This window comes from Bos javanicus, chromosome 10 (genome assembly GCF_032452875.1).
Source record: "Bos javanicus breed banteng chromosome 10, ARS-OSU_banteng_1.0, whole genome shotgun sequence".
Classification (NCBI taxonomy): Eukaryota; Metazoa; Chordata; class Mammalia; order Artiodactyla; family Bovidae; genus Bos; species Bos javanicus.
In genome coordinates, this window is record NC_083877.1 from 17,865,447 (window position 1) to 17,885,543 (window position 20,097).

Below are 20,097 nucleotides of genomic sequence, written 5' to 3' on the forward strand. Positions count from 1 at the left end.
ATTTTTTGTTATGGGGACTGTCCCGTACGTTGTGGGTTATTAAGTGGCTTAAGTGGCTTCAACTCACTAGATGCTGGTAGCATCTGTCCACCAGTTGCAATGAGCCAAAAGCATCTCCAGATGCTGGCAAACATTCCCTAGGGGCCAAAGTGGCCCCTGATTGGGAACCACTGAATTCTGTTGGCAAAGAAATAGTATTTAAAATGCAAGAAACCTAATTTTATATTTAAAAAATGCCCAGATATTAATGTAAGTCTTGCTTTTAGCTTTTAGTCGTTTCTTGGTTAACACAGGAACGAGCCCACATGGGGAATATAGCTGTGACAAATTATTCCTTGTGGGGAGAAAGGTGGATGCAACTTCAGAAGAAGCAGGAGTGCCATTCCTAATCCAATGTTCATTCCCTCAGAAAGGGATGAAATTATCCTTTCAGGAACAAGATATTAACAACACGTTGACTTGCCTTTAACACATTATTAAAGTTAATCTATTCCATTGACACTTGAGATTTTCCCCCTTAAATCATTCTACTCAAAGAAGCTTTGGGATTTTTGAAAAAAAAAAAATTCATTAAGAATTTAAGGTGTTTCAAGTATAATCCTCAGGAACCATGGCTTCTAAGTCAGAGCTAACACCTCACCTCCCAGCCCTCTTCCATCACTATAAGCCACATTTGTAAATCTACATTCTAATCAAGCTCAGGGAGAAAAGAGAAATATCAGTCAGAACTCACTCTCTTCTTACAGCCCAGGAGAATGTATTTTCCCTGAAAAGAAATTTTTTAATTAATTAATTTATTTTTGGCTGCTGCATCAGGTCTTAGTTGCAACATGTGGGGTCTTCCTTGCAGTGCATGGCTCTGTAGTTGCGGTTTGCAGGCTTCATTGCCCTGCAGCATGTGGGATCTTAGTTCCCCAGCCAAGACTCGAACTGGCATCCTCTGTACTGGATTCTCAACCATTGTACCACCAAGGAAGTCCCTCCAAGAAAATATTTAATCTGGACATTTCTATGAGATTGTGTTAGTTGTATCAAGTTAAGAGGCAATGTCATTTTTTACCCCTTTCCTATTTGTCTCTTCAGGTGACGCAAAATGATATGATAATGGCTGAGAGGCTGTTTGGAATCCTAGCCCATGTAGCATCTTCTGAATTACCCCAGTACCGTCTGATTTCAATACTGGGTGATGCCAGGTAAACTTTCATTTCTATAGTTTTTATAGAAGTATTGTTGCACCAGACAAAGTAATACATAACACACACTTCTTAATTGTGCTATTTATTCACTCCACAAACATCCTAAATTTGTTTTTGTTTGGCCTTCTCCAAAGTATTGGGGATATAAAGATGAATATGATAAAGTTCTTGCTTTTTTGTGGCTTATAAGCTAATAAATTAACCTACTAGTTTATGAGCTAATAAGATAAGACATTTCAGATGTTGTAAGAGAGGGCTGTAAAAGTATGGGAGAGATTACGCTTTGGAAGAACATTGGGGAAGGCTTCACAAGGAGTTAACGTTTTTCTAGCTCGTCGGGAATGAATAATCTTTTTTTCAGATACAGGGTATGAGGGAAGGAGATCTGCAAAGGCACAGGGAGCTGTAAATAATTCAGTATAATTAGAGCATAGGATGATTGTGAATTGTGATAGAGAGTGAAAGTAGAAAGATTGATTGTGATCTGATTTTGAGGAGCCCAGAAATCCATGAAAAACAAAATGAATACTGTGCTTTGTAATTAAGCACAACAATCATGTGGTTAGATTCATGTTCTAGAATAGCTGCCATTTGAGAGGATCGAGATGGAAGGAACGGAGACCATTCAGGAGGCCAGTCTGTATTCCAGGAGAGAGGTTATAAGGGTCTGAACTAAGAAAGAATAGAGAAGATAACTGAAAAACACAGAGAAGTGTACCTGACAGAAAACACGGACTGACAGGGTGCGGCGTGGAGAGAGGAAAGCCAAAGATGGCGTGCCAGTCACGCCTTGGTTATAGGGAATTCACCCTGACCAGAGGAAGGAGAAAACAACTGGTATACAAGAAATGAGCTATCTACAAAGTCACTGAGAGGGACAGGGAAGCAGCCTCTAGCCTGGGCCTGGAGGGGGTCCCACAAGGATACCACAGAGCCGGTCCACCAAGACACTGCCACCTTGGCTACAGTCTGGGGCTGGGGGGTCAGGATGCCTGTCCAGACCATGGCCTCCACTGTTCACACAGGGGTCAGGGAGTTCCCCGCTCCCCTCCTCAAAACTTGGCTCTACTATAATTCATACCAATAAAAGGGGTATCTGGCGTGCTTACTCTCCCACTTAGTTCAGTTCTGATTTCAGAGCTTACCCATGTGTATCTGATTGGCAGAGCTGAACTCTCTAAAAAGCCCACAGAACATTCTGGGAAAAAAGTACTGAGCGAGGTGCTGCTACAAAATGAGCACTAAATGTAAAAAATAGGAAGCACTGAATTAAAGAAATGATGTTGTGGAAAGACTCATTAATAAGTGGGCTTCCCTGGTGGCTCAGTTGGTAAAGAATCTGCCCGCACTGCAGGTAGACCTGGGTTTGATCCCTGGGTTGGGAAGATGCCCTGGAGGAGAGCACGGTAACCCACTCCAGTATTCTTGCTGGAGAATACCCATGGACAGAGGAGCCTGACGACCAACAGTACATGGGGTAGCAAAGAGTTGGACACGACTGAGCGACTAAGCACAGCACATAATGCAAAAAATTTTAATAACCTGAAAAAAATAATCCCAGAATATCCTCAGAGAAAGGATGTTGAAGTTTGCCAAGTTTCTTTCCCTGTTTGGGAGAAATAGAAAAGTATATGTTTATCTATGTGTTTTCAAATCTCAAGGGCTACCATTAGAAAAGAAGATAAGATGTACAATTTCTAAATCATTAAAAGAAAAAAACCACTGATCAACAAAAAATGCAGGATGGCAAGAAAAAAATGAACATGTCAGTTATCACAATAAATATTCATGAATGAAATTCTATTAATTGAAAATAGCTCTCAGCTTGGGTTAAAAACTAAATTTCGTTTTGTTTTTGAGACATACTCCTAAAGCAATATATAAAGGTTGAAAATAAAGGGATGGAAAATATATAACAGGCAAATAACAATAAATAACTATGGGAATATTACTACTAGTGGTGATAGAATTGATGATGTTGTTCAGTTGTCCAGTCATGTCCAACTCGGCAACCCCATGGACCACAGCATGCCAGACTTCCCTGTCCCTTACCATGTCCCAGAGTTTGCCCAAGTTCATGTCCATTGCATTGGTGATGCCATCCAGCCATCTCATCCTCTGACACCCTTTTCTCTTTCTGCCCTCAATCTTTCCCAGCATCAGGGGCTTTTCCAATGATTTAGCTGTTCACATCAGTGACCAAAATGCTGGAGCTTCAGCTTCAGCATCAGTCCTTCCAATGAGTATTCAGGATTGATTTCCTTTAAGATTGACTGGTTTGATATCTTGGCTGTCCAAGCAACTCTCAGAAGTCTTCTCCAGCACCACAGTTCGAAGGCATCAATTCTTTGGCACTCTGCCTTCTTTATGGTCCAGCTCTCTCAACCATATGTAACCACTGGGAAGACCATAGCCTTGACTACATGGACCTTTGTTGGCAAACACACTAAGTTTGTCATAGCTTTCCTGCCAAGAAGCAATGGTCTTCTAATTTCATGGCTGCAGTTACCATCCACAGTGATTTTAGAGACCAATAAGAGGAAGTCTGTCACTACTTCTACCTTTTCCCTTTCTGTTTGCCCTGAAGTAATGAATGGGGTCAGATACCATGATGTGAGTATTTTTAATATTAATTTTAAGCTGGCTTTTTCACTCTCCTCCTTCACCCTCATCAAGAGGTTCTTTAGTTCCTCTTCTCTTTCTGCCATTAGAGCATTAGAGTGATATCATCCAAATAACTTAGATTGTTGCTGTTTCTCCCACCTATCTTGATTCCAGCTTGTAACTCATCCAGCCCGTCATTTTGATGATATCAAAAACTTAAAATCCACCAAAAAAGAGAATTATGAAACTTAATGTAACCAAGATCACAGCTTCTAAATATGTTAACAAATATAAGTACATATTAACAAATTCACATTATTGTGGTAAATATTTAACCTATTTGATCATTTGATCAAATAAACACAATTAGAAAATAATACTGAGGATTTGAATAACTCACTTAACACACTGTACCAAATAAATGTATTTAGAATTTTATTTCTAGAAACTTATTCCCAATTCAGGGGGAAAAAAGCCTATTTAAATACCTATTTAAAACTTTCAAAAATTGAACATATATTTAAACTCAAAGAAAATCTTCATATATCTCAAAAAGCATATTCATGCACATAACTTTCTGTAATGATACTATCATAAAATTAAAAAAGAATGAGACAAAAACCTGTACAATTGCAATTGGAAAAGCAAAGAAACAAGAGAAGCAAATTCTCAGAAAACAAGATACAACTGCCTTAAAACTTTAAAAAAGTTGTTTGATCACAAAGTTATAGACAGCACAAACATAGGTGCCGGGGACCAGCCCCGGCTGATCCAGGGTATTCGAAGGAGAGACGGCATAGGCGAGGATCAGGATACAATAGCTTCAATTAGATATTAATTAAAGATATAAAGAGTAATAGAATAAGGATAGCTCAGTAGGAAAATTCAGTGGAGAAAAGAGGCTGAGTAGCTTGGTTTACGCGGGAGACCAATAAAACTTCAAGACAAGAAGTTTGCACCACTTACGTAGGCCGCAGGCGTCCTTCCGTTCTCCCGAAGGAGAGGAGACACTGAGGCCTCCCCGGTCGGATCTTAGAAGCCCAGGCATAATTAGTAAGCATGGTGGGTTCTGCGCTCCAGATGGAGACTCAGCCAGAGTGAGAGAGAGAGCGACATGGGGAGACCAGTATTTCGAGAAACTGATCCCAATTCTTTATTTTCCATGGTCTACTTTTATACACTGAGATGTTATGCAAAAGTCACGCGGGGTCAGCAGTCCTGACTTTTATCAAAGTCAGGTGCTTCATACAAATGTATACAGAGGTCTTAGGGGTGTTACATCATCTTCTGGCCAGGGGGCCTGCTGACAATTTACGACCCTCTCCTTGTGACAGCGGTCAATCAACCAGGACACTTATTTCTCCAGGGCTGATTATTCTCAAAACAGACGCCACCCAAATAAAGTTACATTCCTACAGGGTGAGGGTGTAGTGGGTTTTAGTTAAGGAAAGAATTTACTTAGCCTAAGGTCTAACGTGATTAATATCAAAGGTTAATACTTATTTCTTCTATATATTCATTAATGTGTGTAAGGGCAGGGGATGTGGAGACTTAGCAACAAACATTGGCTCAACAAATGAAAAACCCTTCACCAATACAATTTCTAATCAGCCCATTATACTTATACTAATAGTTTTCTAACTTTTCTAAGGAACCTGTTTTTAGAAGGTTTAAAGCATCTCGTGCCTCTCACGGTTGGGAGGCTGTGAGCAATCACATGTGGCCGGACGAGCCTGTCAGGCAGGCTAGAGAACCTTCAGAGGAGTTTGTAGGTTAAAACACTCTTGTCACACCCAAGAGTTTTTATTGACTGGAGCTCTAGGTTAACTCCTTCTCCGAAAGAGGTGGTGGGGGACAGCCCCCCGTAAAGTCAGAGGTGTAGGTGAGAGCACAAAGTAGTAAAGTAGGCAGGCTCTGGTTATGGAGGTAGACGCTCGAGGATTTCCAGGGAGACTCCTGAGGCTCGATCCCGCCTTTGCGTATGTCGAGCCTCCTTCCTCATGACCTTTGCCATGGGCGGAGTACCTCACTCTGGCCCCCAACACATAGGTATCCAGGGATTTTCGTTACAGTGTTTATAATATTAAATAACAAAAATATGAAAATTCACTCAGTTCAGTTCAGTTCAGTCACTCCGTTGTGTCCAACTCTTTGCGAACCCATGGACCGCAGCACGTCAGGCCTCCCTGTCCATCACCAACTCCCAGAGTCCACCCAAACCCATGTCCATTGAGTCGGTGATGCCATCCAACCATCTCATCCTCTGTCGTCCCCTTTTCCTCCTGCCGTCAGTCTTTCCCAGCATCAGGGTCTTTTCAAATGAGTCAGCTCTTCACATCAGGTGGCCAAAGTATTGGAATTTCAGCTTCAACATCAGTCCTTCCAATGAACATCCAGGACTGATCTCCTTTAGAATGGACTGGTTGGATCTCCTTGCAGTCCAAGGGACTTGCAAGAGTCTTCTCCAACACCGCTGTTCAAAAGCATCAATTCTTCAGTGCTCAGCCTTCTTTATAGTCCAACTCTCACATCCATACATGACTACTGGAAAAACCATAGCCTTGACTAGACGGACCTTTGTTGACAAAGTAATGTCTCTGCTTTTTAATATGCTGTCTAGGTTGGTCATAACTTTCCTTCCAAGGAGTAAGCAACTTTTAATCTCATGGCTGCAGTCACCATCTGCAGTGATTTTGGAGCCCCCAAAACTAAAGTCAGCCACTGTTTCCACTGTTTCCCCATCTATTTCCCATGAAGTGATGGGACCGGATGCCATGTATGTTGAGCTTTAAGCCAACTTTTTCACTCTCCTCTTTCACTTTCATCAAGAGGCTCTTTAGTGACAAAGGAGGCAAGAATATACAATGGATTAAAAACAATCTCTTTAACAAGTGGTGCTGGGAAAACTGGTCAACCACTTGTGAAAGAATGAAACTAGAGCACTTTCTAACACCATACACAAAAATAAACTCAAAATGGATTAAAGATCTAAACGTAAGACCAGAAACTATAAAACTCCTAGAGGAGAACATAGGCAAAACACTCTCTGACATACATCACAGCAGGATCCTCTATGACCCACCTCCCAGAATATTGGAAATAAAAGCAAAAATAAACAAATGGGACCTAATTAAACTTAAAAGCTTCTGCACAATAAAGGAAACTATAAGCAAGGTGAAAAGACAGCCTTCAGAGTGGGAGGAAATAATAGCAAATGAAGCAACTGACAAACAACTAATCTCAAAAATATACAAGCAACTCCTACAGCTCAATTCCAGAAAAATAAATGACCCAATCAAAAAATGGGCCAAAGAACTAAATATACACTTCTCCAAAGAAGACATACAGATGGCTAACAAACACATGAAAAGATGCTCAACATCTCTCATTATCAGAGAAATGCAAATCAAAACCACTATGAGGTACCATTTCACGCCAGTCAGAATGGCTGCGATCCAAAAGTCTACAAGCAATAAATGCTGGAAAGGGTGTGGAGAAAGGGAACTGTCTTACACTGTTGGTGGGAATGCAAACTAGGACAGCCACTATGGAGAACAGTGTGGAGATTCCTTAAAAAACTGGAAATAAAACTGCCTTATGATCCAGCAATCCCACTGCTGGGCATACACACTGAGAAAACCAGAATTGAAAGAGACACGTGTACCCCAATGTTCATCGCAGCACTGTTTATAATAGCCAGGACATGGAAGCAACCTAGATGTCCATCAGCAGATGAATGGATAAAGAAAGCAGTGGTACATATACACAATGGAGTATTACTCAGCCATTAAAAAGAATACATTTGAATCAGTTCTAATGAGGTGGATGAAACTGGAGCCTATTATACAGAGTGAAGTAAGCCAGGAAGAAAAACACCAATACAGTATACTAATGCATATATATGGAATTTAGAAAGATGGTAACAATAACCCTGTATACGAGACAGCAAAAGAGACACTGATATATAGAACAGTCTTTTGGACTCTGTGGGAGAGGGAGAGGGTGGGATGATTTGGGAGAATGGCATTGAAATACGTATAATGTCATATATGAAACTAGTCGCCAGTCCAGGTGTGATGCATGATACTGAATGCTTGGGGCTGGTGCACTGGGACGACCCAGAGGGAGGGTATGGGGAGGGAGGAGGGAGGAGGATTCAAGATGGGGAACACATGTATACCTGTGGCGGATTCATTTCGATATTTGGCAAAACCAATACAATATTGTAAAGTTTAAAAATAAAATTTAAAAAAAAAGGAGGCTCTTTAGTTCTTCTTCACTTTCTGCCATAAGGATGGTGTCATCTGCATATATGAAGTTATTGATATTTCTCCCGGCAATCTTGATTCCAGCTTGTGCTTCCTCCAGTCCAGCGTTTCTCCTGATGTACTCTGCATATAAGTTAAATAAGCAGGGTGACAATATACAGCCTTGACGTACTCCTTTTCCTATTTGGAACCAGTCTGTTGTTCCATGTCCAGTTCTAACTGTTGCTTCCTGACCTGCATATAGGTTTCTCAAGAGGCAGGTCAGGTGGTCTGGTATTCTCATCTCTTTCAGAATTTTCCACAGTTTATTGTGATCCATACAGTCAAATGCTTTGGCATAATCAATAAAGCAGAAATAGATGTTTTTCTGGAACTCTCTGGCTTTTTTGATGATCCAGCAGACATTGGCAATTTGATCTCTGGTTCCTCTGCCTTTTGTAAAACCAGCTACATGTCCATTAATAAAGGACCAGTTACTTGCAGATATGAAAATTATTAGAAGTTCTGATATGAAATAATCTTTAAGACGTTTTAGAAACTAAAAATATAAGATATAGAACAATTGTATAGTATGCTGCAATTTGTGAGAAATAGAACATATACTTCAGAGATTTCCTTGTGTAATTTTAAATATTTTATTTTTTAGAAATGATTGTCTCTAGGAGTTAAACTGAAAACAGTAGGATTTCATAGTGCAGAAGCTTACTTTTTACTGTATGTATGTAGTACTTGGAATTATCTTTTGGGGTTTGTTCTGTTTTGTTATTATTCTGTTTGTTAAAATTATTGTATTAGTTTCTAAAAAAAGGATTTTAAGAGATTTGCCATCAGTATTCCTGCAGTAGAAGAAATGATAGTCTCTAATTAAGGCAGAAAGAACTTGATCCCAGATAGAAATTCTGATGTGCAAGGAAAACTAAAGAGCAAAGAAAGTAGTAAATTTGTGGGATGAAAGTAAATAAACATCAACTATATAAAGCAACGATAATAGTATTGTGAGATCTTAAAATCAATATATGTATTGAAATGAGTACATTAGGAAAGAATAAAGACTGAAAATGAAGGAGCTAAACATTTATCTAAAGAAGTTAGGAAAACAATAGCAAAATAATCCTGAAGAAAATTAAATAAAGGAGATGACATTGAAAACATAATGAAAAACTGATTATTTGAAAACACTACTGAAAGTGATGGATAACTTGTATATTGCTTTCATAATTAAAAATCAATAAAATAAATATAGATAAATATGTATATTACTTTCTTCTTTATAAGAGTGAGAAAATTATGCTACCAAAATATCCAGTAAACGAGATTGATCATATAAATTGACCTACATCACAATTAAATTTTATTCATTTATTAAAATATTAATTTTAATAACATAGAAAATGCTTATTATATAGCATTAAACAAAAACAGTATACAAACCTGGATGTTTAGTATGATCTTAACTTTTTACAAAAATTCACAGAGAAAGTCTATGAGGAAATATGTCTAATGTGAACAATGTTACTGATTTATATAGATTTATATGTTATATATTTATGGATGATTTTACGCTTTTTCTTCATACTTTTCAAAATATGTACTCCTTATAATTTTTTAAATCGCTGTGTTATACTCATATTAAATTGGAAAAATGAAGACATTTTCTAAAAGATATATTCCCTTTTTGCTCCCAGTCTTCAGTTCACAGTTCATAGTAGTTACATCACTTCCCTGAGAGACACCCTAAGTGGTAGAAGCCAGAAAGCAACCTTCATGAATGATGAGTTGCTGTCGTCTGTAATTCTAGGCTTGTGGGTCTGCAGGTGATACTATGAACACTGTCTCTGTTCTTCATGATCAAACGAAGCTTCCTGTTTCATTATTTACCTCCTGCTGAGATCTTGCCCTTGATGTGATAACAGCTAGAAGTACTTTCGTTCTGCTTTTCCTAAACTTAAACCAGTATTCCATTCCATTTGTAGCTATGGATGATACTACTGAACTACATAATGAAATTATGAACTATTTTTGTGATTTATAAGATGTGTAACTAACATGTTTCATGGGATATAAAGACTATGGAAGTTTGGTCTACCGTGTGTTTAATTGCTTTTTGTGTGTGTGTTCTGTGTTGTTTAAGTTTTATATTGATTTTTTAAAGACAGTTTTTTTCATTTTAGAAATGCTTGAGACATGTCTTTGTTGATGATTGGTAGTAAAAAACAAAAGAATTTGAGTTATATAACTTAATTAGTAGAGAAATTGGAGTAGTGAATTGACTTTAAAAACTCAAACTCATAAAACAGATATTCAAAAAAGCATATGCCACCCTCAAAAATCAACAGAAAAGACATTTTCACCAATTGGATAAGTAACTCTCTAAGTCTCTTTACCATCTTTCTACAGGAAGAAGCAATTCCGATATCTTATAGAAACCAAAGGGAAAAAACCTGGTATTGTCAGTGAAGAAAATAATGATAGCAAGAGACTTGTGGGAGAAAACACAAATCGTGCTACACTGAATTATACCACGAGAGACTTCTATACTGAAAAGCTAGAGGTAAAACTACCATTATCTTTGGAACTTAGTGCCTGGATAAATTCCAAATGGCTTGAGACTTGGGAGTTATATGTTTCTCTCCTACTCATTTAAGATAACCTTTTTAAAATCTGGAATGTTAGTCAGCCTCATATCCAGAGCTGGGGGCAGTAGGCACCAAGGAATTAGGGAGAAGTAGAGCCCTTAGTTCAATATATTTAAGCAGAAAAGAAATATTGAAAAGAAATAGGTATCAAAAATTTAGACCGAAGTAGGACCAGGATTCAGATCTCTGAATTAAGAAAACTGGAATAGACTTGCTCTGAGTACTTTCCTAGCTTGTGCCAGACTGGCAGAAGACACAACAGAACCTCCATTTCTGTTCTCTTTGCCTAGGTCCTTGAGGTTTTAATTCACTATTTTATTCTCCTACAGCATTAGCTTCTGTGTTCTTAGTCACATAGTTTTAACCTATTTTGTTTCCACTATAGTCTTTTAGACAGAAAGGCTAGAACCAATTCTTTACTCCTGTATGTGTTCAGAAGTGTTTTGAGGGAATGCTGTGTTAGGGGACTGCAGAACTATAAAGAAGAGAACCATGCAGTGTGTGCCTTGATGGAAATCAGAGAAAGGTGAAGAAACAGGCCATCCATATAAAAATAAGATGTTAAAATTCTGCAAGAGTTTTTGAGGGGTTTAGGGGGCTGTGTGAGTGTGTATTGGCCAAATATTTTTCAAATGTTTTATAATGGTTGTGAGGTTCTTTATTCAAACTATATTGTAGCTGAAAACTCATTATGTCAAAAGAAAGCAAAACAGCAGAGCTGCTCCTGTTGTAGATGGGGTTCAGAGCTCTGTTTGATTGGATCTTCTATTCTTTTCCTTTCTCCTCACCTCATTCCCAGACCTGAAGAATCTCTTTGGAACCCATAGGCCTCTAAAGATTATACTTTGAAAAGCATTTAACTCAATGCAACAATATTTTTATAGCATCCTGAAGGATGTTTTGAAAAGATTCTGCTTTAAATTCTAGCGCATGAAAGGTTACTGCTTCATGAGGTAGCTGTATATCATTGAGCAACTCCAACAGTGGAGAAATTCTTCCCCATGTTAAGCTGCCTCCTAATAACTTTGAATTAGTGATGCTGATGTTGCCTTATGTAGGAAACAGAGCAAATATCTTCCTTATGAAAACTCTTTAAATATTTGAAATGAATTACTTGAAGTCATCTTTATAGTTATCCTTTCTTACATTCAAAACTCACGTATTGAGCACCTGTCACGTGTAATACTTGGACTGTAAGAAGACGCTGTTATTATCCTCATGAATCTCACGTTCTGATGGAGGAGATAGACATATGCAGGGATAATGTAAATCAGTAAGTCGGGAGAGTGTAGCTCAGGGGAACTCTACTCAGTGCTCTGTGGTGACCTAAAGGGAAAGGAAATCAAAACAAAGAGGAGATTCATGTACACATACGGCTGATTCTCTTCAACACAGCAGTGTGAAGAAACCAAACTCCAATTTTTAAAAGTCAGTTTTCCTTAAAATAATTTAAAATTTAATATAATCCCAATAAGAAGCCAAAAATTTTTCATTGAATTGATTCTACAGTACCTGTGGGAAAATAAACATAAATAACCATAAAAACTCTGAAAAAGAAAAATGATGGGAAGAAAACTAGCACTACTAGATAAATTAAGACGTATTATGATCTTATCAGTTAAAACAGGGTGTTTATGGAAAGATAGTCTAATGAGATAGAATGGAAAATTCAAATATACATCTAGATAAAAAAGAGAATTTATTATATGATAAAGAATAATCTCAAGCAAATCAAGAAGGATTATCCCAGTAGTGATTTGAAAATAACTACGGAATTAAGGGGGGAAAAGAGCTGGATTCAGACTTTATACTTACATCCGCATTAATTCTAAATGAGTCAGAGATGTTGAAGTTTATAATGAAAGGGTAAAATATCTACAAAAAACCATGAAAGATTTATGTGCAGCACTGAGATCAGAAAGACCTTCAGAGAGATAAAATAAGCAATGACAAAAAAACAAACGAAAGAAATAATTTGCAACTAATCTCCCTAAATTATCAAGAACTTTTAGAAATCAGTGAGAAAAGGGACCAACAATACCGTATAGGTTGTGTTACTTATTCAAAAATAAGTTTAAAATAATATACCATTTACCATGACAATAAACACTGTCAGTTCAGTTCAGTCGCTCAGTCATGTCCGACTCTTTGCGACCCCATGAACCGCAGCACGCCAGGCCTCCCTGTCCATCACCGACTCCCAGAGTTCACCTAAACCCATGTCCATTGAGTTGGTGATGCCATCCAACCATCTCATCCTCTGTCACCCCTTCTCCTCCTGCCCTCAATCTTTCCCAGCATCAGGGTCTTTTCAAATGAATCAGCTCTTTGCATCAGGTGGCAAAGTATTGGAGTTTCAGCCTCAGCATCAGTCCTTCCAATGAACACCCAGGATTGATCTCCATTAAAATGGACTGGTTGGATCTCCTTGCAGTCCAAGGGACTCTCCAGAGTCTCCTCCAACACCATAGTTCAAAAGCATCAATTCTTCGGTGATCAGCTTTCTTTACAATATATATAAGCCCTCCACAGAGAAAATTATAAAGTTTTATTGAAAGACACTGAGGAAGAACTAAATAGATGGTTTATGTTTATGGACAGAAACTTTCTACATAGTAAAGATGTCAGTTCTTCCTAAATCCATCAGTATAAGGCAATTCTAATAAAAATTTAGAAAAGTTATTTGTAGAACTTCATCAGTTGATCCTAAAGGTGTTTGATAGAGCAAAGAACTTAAAATAACACAACAGTATAAGTGAAGAGAAGTTGCCTTACCAGATATGAAGTACTATTTTTAGCTGTAGTAATTGAGGCCATATAAGAATAGATTCGTAGATCCATGGACAAAATAGCCAGAAGTATCCCATGTTTGTGGGAAGACTTTGTACAGATATCAGGTATTGCTGACTAGTACAGACAGACTAGCTAATAAATGCTATTGAGGAAATGAAATATCAAATCAGAAATACATATCCCTACTATGGTGTACTTTCTTAAAAACCATATTAAAAAAATTAACTCCAGATCAAATAAAAACCCAAATATGAAAAGCAAACTTTAAAATTCTCACTTAAAAAACAGTTGAAAATATGACCGTGATTCGGTAGGCTATGATTTTCTAACCCCCCCACCCCCCAAGGGCACAAACTGTAGGGAGAAATTTTGATAAATTTGGCAATAGAGGTCATTTTTTGAAAAAAACAGATAGAGTTTCCATGGAGTCATATAAGCAGAGTCTTGATTAAAGTGGTTTGAGAGGTAAATAAGCAATCAAGAAGTAAAGATAGCAATGCTGACTCCTGTTTTGAGAAGTATCAAAGGGAAAAATAAAATCTGAAGCCACATAACATTTGGAAAGAATAATATGCCATTAGGGGATTTGGATCTGAGCCCATGATTCCACCACTTATTTATTACCTGAAAGACCTTGCCCTGGTCGTTAATCATTTCTCTTGACTCACAATGTAGCATTCCCCACTTCCTGGAAAATGTTTTACTCACTGCAACACAAAGTGCTGATTCTCTCGCCTCTGTGTATCTTGAGTTGTTGAAGGAATTACTTGAAGTAAGTTTCTCACAAATCAGGATAAGCCGCCCCTTTCACTATGCCTATGACACGTATAATTCTGTTGCTTGGTAGGTCCAATGCCCTGACTCATTCTGAAAAAGATTTAAGATGGATGGAAAGCTGAAAGGGACTTTAAAGAATCCAATCCTGTTATTAGACAGCTGAGGAAAACTGGAAACTTAGGTGAACAGCTGAGGCTCACATAGTGAGTTCCTGACTGAACTGCCTCTAGGACTCAGGCCTGATTGCTGGCCTTGGCTCCTTTCAGTTTATCCTGAATGCTTCCTGAAGTCGTCTTGACCACCCCAGCACAAAGGGCTCTCGTTTCTTTGAACACTGGTGGTATTTGCTGTCTACACATCTCATCCAGCACTCATGTACTGTTTCCTTTCTTTTAGTTAAGCTTTCAATGTGTATAGGATATCTCTCCAACTAAACTGCAGGTTCTTCAAGAGCTAAATCAGCATTTTCTCCGGTAGGTATTAGTAGATGACAGCCAATCCTGAGCAAGTCTCTCAAACTTCGTTAACCTTAGAGTCCCATTTATAAAATGGACATATGGATTAAATTCCTATACAAGTACCATTATTGTTCAAATAACTTTATAACAAGTCTACCGTGACCTGCTTTTTTCTATCTTCATGACAATAGAATTTTAGTTCAATGAACTAACATAAACAATATTGTAGAGTTCATCTCATCAGGATTGAACTTGTGAAATACTTGTTTTATACCCCCTACAGGGATAGAAAAAGAATAAGTGTGTGCTGTGTGAAAGCATTTGAGAATGGAAAAAGCATTATTCAAAGAGGAGCAACTTCTTGACAGGTCAGGGCAAGAGAAGTATCTCTAATGTGCTCTTAAGAGGATCATTCTGTACATGCAGAATGAGTTGTGCTGGCAGACACCTGATGAGTTTTAGAGTATATTGCATGGAGATGCAGAGTAATTGGCTTAGTGGAGAGAAGAAATGATGAAGCAAAGATGCTTTCAAACACATTTACTAATTAAGGGTTAGTATATATTAGATATAATTCTGTATCAACATGTTTATAAAGAAGTCATGGAAGAAACTAGCACAAAATTGTAAAGCACCAAAAATTGCACTATGCCAATTAGAAAAGTTTAATTCATATTATATATAAATTATTTAACAAAAATCATTTAAATATCTTTATATTTTTCTTATCCTTTATTACTATAAAAATTTTCTGGTCCTACTGCTAGAAATTTTTTAAAAATTCAAAATCATGTTTTAAGAAACTTACACGTCTGTAAGAGAGGTCTTCTACTTATGTAAATACATTGCTCGTTGCAAAATATTGCTTGCTTTAGTTTTTGATCTCCAGTGATTCACACTTATCTTTCTTCCTGGTATTCTCCATGTTTCCCAAATTTACTGAGTGTTAAAAGGGAGCAGCTAAATGCTGTTCTCATTGGTAAGCTAACTTAGTGCACATGACTAGGTCCCAGACAATATGTCAGAGTTAGTGAAGTTTGGTTCACCAGAGAAGTCACCAGCTGGAACCATCTGTTATTTATTGCCCATCAGAATATGTGCATATTTTTATGATAGGTCAATACATGACCTGTTGCTTTTAGCACATGAACTAAATCAAATAAGATCAGCATGTTGAGCCCTGAATGGTGATTATTTAGAGAAATCTTATATGTCATAATAAAATTTCCAAAATGTGCCTCTGTTAGAGGAAGTTAGTGACAACTGGGACTCGTTGTTAACTTCTGTTAATTAATCAAGAATCCAAAACATATTTATTTTTTGTTTTATAAATTGTAAAACTTTGGAAAAGAAAGAGAAGTATAAAAAAGGAGTAGAAATATTCATCTCACTACCCTAAGACAATCTTAATGACACTTCAGTATATTTCCTTTCATTAATATTGAATATATTTTTGTAACTTTTTAATGAAAATTTCAAATATATGAAAAAGTTGAAATAATTTTACAGTAAACATTCATTCCCCAAACTTAAATTCTACTGTTAGTATTGTACTGTACCATGTACTTGCTTTATCACTTATCTATGCTTTTCCCCATCCTCTATCCATCAATAATCCATCTTATTTTTTAAATTTATTTCCAAGTAATTGCACACAGTACCATGCTTCTCCCTAAATGATTTAGCAAGCAGATCATTCAGTTCAGTTCAGTTCAGTCGCTCAGTCATGTCCGACTCTTTGTGACCCCATGAATCGCAGCACGCCAGGCCTCCCTGTCCATCACCAACTCCCGGAGTTCACTCAGACTCATGTCCATCGAGTCAGTGATGCCATCCAGCCATCTCATCCTCTGTCGTCCCCTTCTCCTCCTGCCCCCAATCCCTCCCAGCATCAGAGTCTTTTCCAATGAGTCAACTCTTCACATGAGGTGAACAAAGTACTGGAGTTTCAGTTTTAGCATCATTCCTTCCAAAGAAATCCCAGGGCTGATCTCCTTGCCTCTTGAAAAACCTATATGCAGGTCAGGAAGCAACAGTTAGAACTGGACATGGAACAACAGACTGGTTCCAAATAGGAAAAGGAGTACATCAAGGCTGTATATTGTCACCCTGCTTATTTAACTTACATGCAGAGTACATCATGAGAAACGCTGGGCTGGAGGAAGCACAAGATGGAATCAAGATTGCCAGGAGAAATATCAATAACCTCAGATATGCAGATGACACCACCCTTATGGCAGAAAGTGAAGAGGAACTAAAGAACCTCTTGATGAAAGTGAAAGAGGAGACTGAAAAAGTTGGCTTAAAGCTCAACATTCAGAAAACAAAGATCATGGCATCTGGTCCCATCACTTCGTGGCAAATAGATGGGGAACAGTGGAAACAGTGTCAGACTTTATTTTTGGGGCTCCAAAGTCACTGCAGATGGTGACTGCAGCCATGAAATTAAAAGACGTTTACTCCTTGGAAGAAAAGTTATGACCAACCTAGATAGCATATTGAAAAGCAGAGACATTACTTTGCCAACAAACATCCGTCTAGTCAAGGCTATGGTTTTTTCCAGTGGTCATGTATGGATGTGAGAGTTGGACTGTGAAGAAAGCTGAGTGCCAAAGAATTGAGGCTTTTGAACTGTGGTGTTGGAGAAGACTCTTGAGAGTCCCTTGGACTGCAAGGAGCAGACCATTAGAGTTCAGTAATTCATGTAGTTTTTTATTTTGAGGCATAATTTATATACAATGAAATAAAATCTTAGGTATACAATTGTTAAGTTTTGACAAATACATATACTTATATAACCCAACCTCTATCAAAATTTCATTTTGTACTTTTTCTTTTTCCACTTAGCATTATAGTGTAAGCATTTTCCTTGTTACTATAAACCTTCATAGTAGATTTTAAGGGCAGTATTTGTTGATATTTTAAATTTAACTTTTTCAAAATGATTTTGCTATTTTGATTTGAGTTGGAGGTTTTAGTAGATCGTTTTTCAATTAGTTAAACCTATTTTCTCATTGACATTTATTACTTATTTCCTTATCCATTTATGTGAATTGCTTCCCCTATAATGCTGATTATCTGATCTATTTCATGTTTTTTTCCTATATATATTATGGCATTTTCCATCATTGTGCCTGAATACTCAAAGTATCAATAGCCAAATTAAGTGTCAAATTCTTGCATTAATTAAAATGGCTTTGTTTTAGCTTCTAGGATGAAATCCAAGCCCAATGCCCCGATTACCTCAGGTCTCAAACTTCCTCTGTTGTGTTTTGAACCCAGATTTTTCATTTGGGCTTCCCTTGTGGCTCAGCTGGTAAAGAATCCGCCTGCAATGCGGGAGACCTGGGTTTGATCCCTGGGTTAAGAAGATCCCCTGGAGAAGGGAAAGGCTAACTACTCCAGTATTCTGGCCTGTAGAATTCCATGGTCTCTATAGTCCATGGGGTTGCAAAGAGTCAGACACACCTGAGCGACTTTCACTTTTCATTTGCAGACTGCCAGACCCAGAAGTTGAGTGGGTGCATTGTCTCATCTGAAGGCCAAGTTCTGGGTCCCAGGCTTGTATATATGTCCTCTTTCTCCTTGTACACTTCCCCCCAACTTTGTCCAAATATTCTCAGTCACATAAGTCAGTGTAATATATCACTACATCCTGTCCTAAAATATGGAATTAAGTCAGAGTGTGGCTATTTCGTGTTTGTGTATAGATATTAACTGAGCTCAAGGCTTCCCAGGTGGTGCTAGTGGTAAAGAACCCTCCTGCCAACGCAGGAGATGTAAGAGACATGGGTTTGATCCCTAGGTTGAGAAGATCCCCTGGAGGAGGGCATGGCAATCCACTCCAGTTTTTTTGCCTGGAGAATCCCATGGACAGAGGAGCCTAGTGGGCTACATTCCATAGGGTTGCGAGAGTCGGACATGACTGAAGCAACTTAGCACGCATGCACATTAACTGACCTCATGTTAATTAATATTGTTAGTATCATTTACCATTAGAAGCCGTGAATCTGTACATTCAGCTGACTTGTGTGAGGGAAACTGCCTGCACTGAGAGAGAAGGTCTATCAACAGAGAAACTGTAGTTATGATCCAGTGATTCCAATAAATAAACACTTTTTAAATACAATTTAAAATCTGTATTTCTCCCCATAATTAGCAAATGAATTTCATATTAGCTCAACTGGAAGTTTTCTTCTCATAGTTGCCAAGAAATATATTTTTAACAGAGCTGTCCCACAGAGCTGGGAGTGGACTGGCAAGAAGGAAGCCTTCAGCTGCTATCTTTACTCAAGCAGAGCTCTGTGTCAGAGTGTCTAGGAAAGTATTCCTGCTCTGAGGAGTGGGGTCAGAATAGATTATCAAGCTTCTCTGGTTCAGCTAATTGTTGCTTTGGTTTGGGGCTTAATTATGATTCTATGCAAAATATTCTTTTTCTAACAGGAAATAAAGGAAAAAAAGAAATTCTGCAAGATGTATATCGAGGATCTTGTGAAGGAAGCCACGGAAATCAACATGAAAAATGAAGCTTTGCAGAAACTTTGGCCACAGATGTTCATTGAGCTTGTGAGGGATGCAGTTATAGAAATCCGCAATAAAAATTCCTATATGAAGCTTTGCCTACAGCAGATAACTGACCAAAAATAGAAATGGCTTTTAGTTACAACTGAGATTTTTAGTTTTATGTTTTTGATGGTTGAAATTATGTGGGTTAAAAAATGTTAAAACAACAACAAAACTTTTCCTTCAAGCTAGAAAGACTAGCATCAAAGCATTTATTGCCTCCTGTTCTTGTAGTTAAAGGTTAGGAAGGAAAGAGCAAAAGGGAAAATTCATTTCCTATATATGTTGACCAAACAACCTTTGGGAACTGAGCAGTCTCTAGGGCCCTTGAATGGGCCCTGCGTCTTGGGTTCTTGATTTGACTGGTGCCCCTGCTACAGCCCAAAGCACGTAGTGTTCGCTCATGGTTCAGCATGAGTTGCTTCTGTCTACTTTCAGCTGATAATTTTTAGTTACTTACCTCTTTATTTTATGTCATGATTTCAAAGCCAAAAATATGTTCTTTTTTATGAGTGAAGAATAAACTTATTAATAAATTACTTTAAAAGAAAACGTGTTTGCCTCCTTAATCCAGTCAGAATTGTCCTATTTATTGCACGTTTCTCTTGAGCTGAGTAGGAGCCCTTCTCTTTACTTATGTAGGAAGAGGCCTCATTCTAAGGATGCATCCTCGGCACACCACAGGAAGTCCTGGGGGTCCCTATGAGCAGAAAATACGAAAATGAGTCCAAACAGGGACAAGAAGGAAGTGTGTTTGCCTTAAGAGATCCTGAGTGTATGTATGTGAAATGCAGTGACTAAT

At 38.0% G+C, this 20,097-nt stretch overlaps 1 protein-coding gene across 5 annotated transcripts in view; it reads left to right on the forward strand.

The window, feature by feature from the left end:
• The window catches only part of LRRC49 (leucine rich repeat containing 49), a 150,593-nt gene extending 130,746 nt beyond the window's left edge, over nt 1-19,847 (forward strand). For all 5 annotated transcript variants that reach the window (XM_061430233.1, XM_061430232.1, XM_061430235.1 and 2 more), the window contains 3 exons: nt 1,084-1,193; nt 10,466-10,619; nt 19,176-19,847. In XM_061430233.1, coding sequence (XP_061286217.1) covers nt 1,084-1,193; nt 10,466-10,619; nt 19,176-19,379 — 468 coding nt within the window. In that variant the 3' untranslated portion in view covers nt 19,380-19,847. The remainder of the gene's footprint in view (nt 1-1,083; nt 1,194-10,465; nt 10,620-19,175) is intronic.
• Nucleotides 19,848-20,097: the final 250 nt, after the last annotated feature.